The sequence below is a fragment of the Patiria miniata genome, unplaced genomic scaffold (assembly GCF_015706575.1).
Source record: "Patiria miniata isolate m_02_andy unplaced genomic scaffold, ASM1570657v1 HiC_scaffold_26, whole genome shotgun sequence".
NCBI classification, from domain to species: Eukaryota; Metazoa; Echinodermata; class Asteroidea; order Valvatida; family Asterinidae; genus Patiria; species Patiria miniata.
Window position 1 is genome coordinate 6796569 of NW_024037065.1, and position 7978 is coordinate 6804546.

At 40.1% G+C, this 7978-nt stretch overlaps 1 protein-coding gene across 5 annotated transcripts in view; it reads left to right on the forward strand.

Moving 5' to 3' along the window:
• Positions 1-2371, forward strand: part of LOC119733780 (F-BAR and double SH3 domains protein 2-like) — a 105216-nt gene extending 102845 nt beyond the window's left edge. For all 5 annotated transcript variants that reach the window (XM_038207142.1, XM_038207144.1, XM_038207143.1 and 2 more), the window contains one exon: positions 1113-2371. In XM_038207142.1, coding sequence (XP_038063070.1) covers positions 1113-1226 — 114 coding nt within the window. In that variant the 3' untranslated portion in view covers positions 1227-2371. The remainder of the gene's footprint in view (positions 1-1112) is intronic.
• Positions 2372-7978: the final 5607 nt, after the last annotated feature.

Sequence of the window (7978 nt, forward strand, 5' to 3'; positions counted from 1 at the left end):
CTCGACCAATAGGAATTGGTAAACTGTCTTAGGTATTTATGAATGTGTGGTTAAAAACCGATAATGGCCTGAGCCGAAGGTGAGGGCCATTATCGGTGTCCAGGCCCCTGAGCGGTTTTAAACATCACATTGATAACTGCTCCATCACACTGTTATCCCCATTCATAAATACCTTTCATACAACCATGAAGAAATCATACAGTTGATACTTCCGACGACATTATTATACCATTTTAATCCATGTTTGGGCCATTTCTATTGTGCCCGTGGTACTGGTGAGGCACGGTGTACTCAACATCTCCTTATATGGAGATCGAATCAGTCGTTCTCAAGCACTTGGTTGTGTAGCCGGTACATGTATTTAGGAATGAAGATCAACAATATAAAAGTGAATAGAGAGATTGAGTGCAGTGGGATTTGAAACCTTGGCCTCCCGAAATACCAACTGAGCTCTCAAGCCTTACATTGCCATGTGGCCAGGGATCACATCCAAAGTGATGACGCTAGCCTCATAAGCAATGCTGCAAATGTGGGAAATAGCAAACAGGACTCAATAAGCATGATTATTAGATGGCTCTTCGTCACCACTCTTGAGAGCTCCACTGCTTGATATCAGAGCCGTTGGAATTGCATTCAAATGTCCCTCCTGCTGTTTCCCCCCCAACTTTCTCTTCTGGACCACTGAGGGAGTGCTGAAGCCGCTTCCAAATCTCCTGTCTTGAGGTATTGGCTCCGTGTACAAGTACCTTCAACAGCAAGAAAGAGATGGTTGGGGGATACCACGTGCAGAGACATTTGAACGCCTGCTCTCATGCAAAGATGCTATGGCTCTGTGCACATTCAGAATATAGTGGCACGCGGTGCTTCCATGCCACTGGGCTCTCAAAAAAGTGGTCAAAGCGCCCTCTTTTGTTTATGCACTAAGTCCATTGTCAAGGTCTTTGCCCATTACAAGTATGGTAACACTCTGACAGTACATGTAGTTAAGGCGTTGCCCTGGAAGCCTGCTTTGGACCCAGTCTCAGTTAGATTTTCCATTTGTGGTTTGTAATTGACGACAAAATAATAACAAGGTCAATTTGCTTGTGTGATTTTTTTTTAAAAACCTACAGGCACGTGCTGCCCCACTGCCACCGGGGAAAATCAAGAAGCGGTTGTTTGAGAGCCAAGGGCATCGACAACCAGAGACGAGATACAGCGACGAGGGTCCAGTCACCATGGTATGATGACTGCTACACGGAACGGGAGATGCTAGCCACAGGGAACTATATAGGGGGCGCTGTGTTCAATAAATTTATGTGGGTTTTCCTGGCACACACTCTGAGTAGGAGAAGCTGGCCTTGGGTAACTGATAGAGGGCGCCCTGTTCAACAAATTGATGGGGATTTTCTTGTCGCACACTTGGAATAGGAGAAGCTGGCCTTGGGGGACTGATAGAGGGCGCCATGTTCAACGAATTAATGAGGATTTTCCTGGCACACTCAGAACAGGAGAAGCTGGCCTTTGGAAACTGATAGAGGGCGCTGTGTTCAACAAATTAATGAGGGTTCACTTCTGTGCACACTCGGAACGGAGAAGCTGGCCTTGGGGAACTGATAGAGGGCGCCATGTTAAATTAATAGAGAGTTCTCTTCTGTGCACACTCTGAACTGGAGAAGCTGGCCTTGGGGAACAGACAGAGGGCGCTGTGTTAACAAAATTTACTAAGGACTCTCTGCTGGGCACGCTGTGTCCCTGTCACATGTGTGAGCTTATGAGCCCATAAAGATGTACTTTTAAGTGGAGCTGTGGAAAAATTTGCTGACCACAGAACATACTTGCTCAGCAGATATAAGGTTACCAGTTGCAAAGTCATGGAAAGTGTGTCTTCTCTGGTACCCAGCTTGAATTATTTGCTAAGCAATATTTGTGTGCTAAGCAGATGTTTGAAATTGGGCACCCGGTTATTAGACTGGAGCTGCTGGCAGACTCTTTGGATGTAGCTGGATAGTTGAAACTACTTGTCAATACTAGAATGATCGTCACTTTATGGAGTGATTGCTCATGCACGCATCAGGTGACCAACATGTGGTCGAATGCTCAGTGTCACATGACTTATCATGTGACCTGACTGATTTTTCGGCTTGATTGATTGATTGATTGATTGATGAGTGTCATGTGACTTCTAGTTGTCAAAATTTCACTCATTGTGCACTGTCACGTGACTGTCACCAGCCGTTTGATTGGTTGCGACTTGAATTTCTGTGTTAAACTTGTTGGAATTGTATGAATAACAAAAAGTGAAGGCTTTACATATTGGAGATTTGAGATGAAGTATGTTCAGTTGATAGCCCGGCCGGTTTCAGTGACATCATTTGTTTATGTTCTCTTGGGGGGGGGGGGGGGGGAGGAAGGGAGTGAGGTGGTGGTGGTGGGGGGGGGGGGGGGGGCGGGCTGAAGTGGAAGAAGGAAACATTTACTATCTTGTAGTTAAAGGCTTGGTGTGTGACTGTGCACACAAATAGGAATTTGACTCTATATTTCAGCAAGGATTTTTGAAAGATTTTGAATGATGACCAGAAACTATTAGTCTGACATTTCTATTACACTGAGAGTTTAGCAGCCTTTTTTTCTCAGAAATTCTTAACCAAACCTTACAGTTTCGAACGCAGAAAACACACACTTTGTGAGCTGTTTGTTTTATAAAGTAATTCTAGAATTTACACACGATCACAGTGCACAAGCTATGCTATGACTCTCCTTGCATAGGGTATATTGAGATGTGGAAAGTATCGCAATTTGACGACTAGATTTTTTAAACTTTATTTTTGCGTATATGATAGAGAAAACAAAGTGATATATTATAAGACAAAGTAAAAGCCAGTGCAGAAAAAGGAAACATGTTTTAGTGTGTTTAACAAAGTTTGTGTACATACAAAGATCAAAAGGAATTTGACAAAATTATCATTAGCAGGGGTACGTGGATAATATTTGCCACTTTCTCTATTTTTTTTTTAGGATAAGTTGTGCCTTTCAATAATTTATTTCCCAACTTTTTTGAATGAATCACTGTTTACAAGTTGACATGTTGGAAACTATTATGTAACCAAAAAAGAAAAGGCGAGTTTTTTTCTCCAGTTTAGGAATAGGTTGATGCACAGTTGAATTAATTTCTGTGCAATTTTTCTTAGATTTTGCAATTTGGCCATCTTACTTAATTTTGTATTAGTTTACTGACTTGGTTTACTTCCAGAGGTGTGCCGTACCAAGTTATGTCTAAGGTTTTGAATGAGGTACATAAAAAAAAGACTTTTGAAACGGGGACTAATTTGAAGCTGTTTCCACAAGGATGCTTTGGCCAGGCCGTTCAATGAATTTCTTTGCCAGAAGATTAAAAGCAAATCAAACACACGAACAATTGACATTTTAAACAGGAGCAATAACCTCCAGAGACCGACTTTTGCAGTTTTGCGGTTGTTTGTAACGCCTACAGAGTCTGATCAGTGGAAGCAAAATATACACGGTCAAAAAAGAAAGTCCACACTCATTGGAGGGGTCATCATTTTGAATCTGATTGTCTTATGATGACGTCATTTACATGTATATAGACCTTGCTACATTTTGATACCCCGTTTGCTACCAACGACTGTAAATCGTACAAGATTGATGAAAACTGATGCAGTTAGAAAGTTGCAAATTGTAAGAGTACTCAAGTGGAAATTGCTGCGTGACAATGTCACACTGCCTGAAACGAACAGGGAATACCGATCGCTCAGCGCGTGTATGCTTGGGTGCACACAAAAATTGAATTATCCGTCTTTTGATTGGGCACTGTGCAGTTGATAGGGGCCAATTATGGGCATGTCTGTTTTCGCTTAGCAATTTCTCCTCGCGTAATCTTTAAATTTGCAACTTTTCAAACTGCATCATTTTTCCTAAACTGTTGTCAATCTTGGCCGACTACTGTCTTTGGTAGCAAACGGGGCATCAGAATATAATCCAGACTCAAGTCAAAAGACAAGCAATTCACGTTATATAGACCTTTATCATGCTGCCACCATTTCAGTCACGTTCCCTGTATCCAACAATAGTACTGAATGATAATGTTTTTTGTGCAAAAAGGAACCAGACTATTTACCCTTCCAGCCTCGCTTTGGTTACATTGATTTGAATGGGGAAAAAATCAAATGGCTGCAACAATTGAACATGACAATGGTTTATTAGGGATGTTATTTTCAATATAAAAACAAAACGGTCTGAAAATTTCATGAAAATTCTGAAAGATGCACTTCTGATAATGCCTTTCCCTCAGATTCTAAAGCTTTGGATTCCAGTCAAAAGTCGGGAAAAAATATCCCTGTGTACAGTGTTTTCTGGGTTTTGTCGACATTTTCATTGGTGAAATTTTGCTCTTTTTTGAAGGTACCTCCACTTATTTGCTGTATTTTAGCAGTATATTTATTGGGGTGTTGCTCGCACGTTGTATTACACATTTAAGTTGCATGTTACCCAGGGAGTTGTCAGGTTTAGTCTGTCGTGCATTATTAGGTTGAGAGGCAACTCTCTTTTGAGTGAGAGATACCCAACAAAAAGTAGATTTGTAAAAAAAGGAATAGTTTCTTTTGGTTTCAAAAATCACTGCCATTGAAGAATAAATCCAGGCTTCCTAGTGAAGCTAGAGCTGAGGTCTCAGTTGAGGACATTATTTATATACTCAGTAACTCGGTCAGTGAGTGACTCGGTCAAAAGGAAACAGATAGGCTGGTCCGGCAAGAAACAAAGTGAATAATGTCTGCTTATTATCGTTAATATCTGTATGTCCCTGTATAGTATAATTGCTTTGTGATTTCTGAGAAACATCATGTCAGGGTATGTGTTGTGGATAATTGCATAAATGGAAGGACTTTCTACTATGTAGGAAGTTTTTAGACTGTTATAAACACCGCAAAAAGAGAAAGTCCACACTCATTGGAGGGGTCATTATTTTGAATCTGATATTGTCTTATGATGACGTCATTTATATAGACCTTTCGGGAATGTTGTTAGCTACCTTTTGATGCCCCGTTTGCTACCAAAGACTGTAAGATTGACGACGGTTGATGAAAAATGATGCAGTTTGAAAAGTTGCAAATTTAAAGAGTATATGAGTGGAAATTGATGCGTGACAATGTTACACTGCCCGAAACAAACGGCAGGGAATATTGACCACACAATGCTTGTAACACGCGAATTACCCTCACTTTGTTCCGACACTGTGCAATCAATAGGGGCCAATTACGGGCGTGTATGTTTGCGCTTAGCAATTCCTCCCGCGTACTCTTTAAATTTGCAACTTTTCAAACTGCATCATATTTCATAAACCGTTGTCAATATTTGGTGATGTACAGTCTTTGGTAGCAAACAGGGTATCAATATGTAGCTAACAAAATTCCCCAAATGTCTGTATACATTTATGTAAATGACGTTATCATAAGACGATCAGAATTATGGCCCCTCCAATGTGTGGAGTTTCTTTTCTTTTTTTGCTCAGTTGCTCATGCCAACACAGTTTTATAACAGCAACTATCCTTGGTAACACATTGAACATACATATAGACTCTGTGCACACAGCAGTCATCTTGAAGGTTTTCTTCCATTCAGTTCAATTCAGTGTAGACTCGTGCATAGCCCCGTGGGATGAAGGGCACTGCACCTTCAAGATGGCTGCCATTGCAAAGGCTCTATTGTAGGAGTTTGTAAAAATTGTGCAGTAACATTGAACAGGAAGTTTTTGTCTTGATCACTCTTTTATACGAGAATGAATCAACCAGTCCACTTATAATAAAACTGACATTTCATTTTTAGTTAGATTTTAATGACTATAATGTGACCCGTCGCCACAAAATGAGCATAAAGTTAGACTTGTGAAAAGAAATTAGATTTTTTATTTCAGAATTCTGCAGACCATGGGCTTTCTAATGGTATATCACATTAAGAGTCAGTATTTGGGGTGTTTGACTCGATTGTAAAATTAGGCCAATATAAATACCGCAAAAAAAAGAAAGCCCACACTCACTGGAGGAGTCATAATTTTGAATCTGATCGTCTTATGACGTCATTTTGTTAGCTACATTTTGATACCTCGTTTGCTACCAAAGAATTTCATTCAAGAATATCAACAGTTTATGAAAAATGATGCAGTTTAAAAGATTGCGCGAGAAGAAATTGCTAAGCGCAAACACACATGCCCATAATTCATTGGCCTCTATCGACTGCACATTTGCCCAAACAAAGCGCGGGTAATTCAATTTCATGTGCTCCCATGCATGCAAGCACTGTGCGATGGATATTCCCTGCCGTTCATTGTGGGCAGTGTCACATTATCATGCAGCAATTTCCACTCGACTCGCATACTCTTAATTCGCAACTTTTCAAACTGCATCATTTTTCATAAACCATTGTCAGTCTTGGACGATTTACAGCCTAAACAGGGTATCCAAATTTACATGCAGCTAACAATATTCCCTAAAGGTCTATATAAATGACGTTGTCATTAGACAATCAGATTCAAAATTATGACCCCTCCAACGAGCGTGGACTTTTGCGGGGGAAAAGAATCCCGACGTCAAGTGGTTAAAGAGGAAAGGTAGAACAGGACATACAGATTGAAAGCCAAAAATCAAATTTTGGTGTTGCCCTGCGGCATGCTGCAAAATGGCAATTTGCAACTTAATGCTTATCTAGTGCTGACAGGTCACATATCATGAACTCCTGGTTTTTCTATAATGGGAAAGTTAAAACAACTGGATACCGACAGATATAAAGAGTAAACTGCATGTTGTAGAAATTAAAAAAGAAAGTTTATTAATATCATGTATTATAGTCTGTACATAGCCTTCAATTCCCAGAAACTAAATAACATAACAAACATCAGGGTGAAGACAGAATTATGTGATTATAAATATACAATTATTATAAATCTATTGTAAATAATAAAACAAAATTAAGAAAAAATTTAATTGTTTATTAAATCACTCCATCTCCTACTTTGACTTTCAAAGCTTTGAGAAAATTTCATAGTGAGGACAAGTAAAGACGAATGATCAAAGAATGATTTTCTATAATGACAAATTTGCCTATTTTCTCCCAAGAAAACAACTTTTTAGAATAAACGCTATCTTTGTTAAAAAAATGAAAATTACTATATATTTTTTTCCTGTGCTAACCAATAATGCTACTTTTGGTTCATATAAATTTGTAAATTGCTGCATTAAAACTTCATGATCAATAAAAATGGAAGGACGATGCTTAAAATCTATGTAATGTTCTTTGTTCCTTGTCTTTTCACTTCAAACTCTGAAAGAACTTCTTAGAGCGCTGCAGTCCCATAGTTACGGATTGGACTCGTGCAATGGTACCTGGGTTGGAACCCCGACAGGAAAACTTGGTTTTGGTGTTCTTGGGCAAGACATTTTACCACAATCTATGTAATCTTCTGTGTTACTTTCCTCTTCAATTTAAAACTCTGAAAGTACTTCTTAGAGCACTGGTTACAGGTTGGACTCATGTGCTGTGGTACCTGGGTTTCAACCCCAAAAGGAAAACTTGGTGTTTGTGATCTTGGGCAAGACATTTAACTACAAGTGCCTCTCTCCACCCAGGAGTATGAATGGGTACCAGTGAGGATAGTTATACCAGATTTAGTGGGGCAGATAGGGGAAAAATTTGGGAGAATTGTGCCTTTGATGATACAAGCATGGCATTTGGCACACATTTGGCTATGGGCTCCGTGCGCCGATGAAAGAGGGCTCTCTTTTACCTAGCAACGACGTCCCGTAGACGGGACATTTAGCTGGTTGACGCCATGCACTGTTCCTTGTGTGTGACGCACGTACACCAGGGGATTTGTACTATGTACACGCAGTGGTACTTCCGTGCATCGCGACAAAATTTTAGTCGGGCAAGATGGTGTTGGTCGGTCACCCCCAACTGTACTTTCTTTGCTGGTGAGGGGGTACTT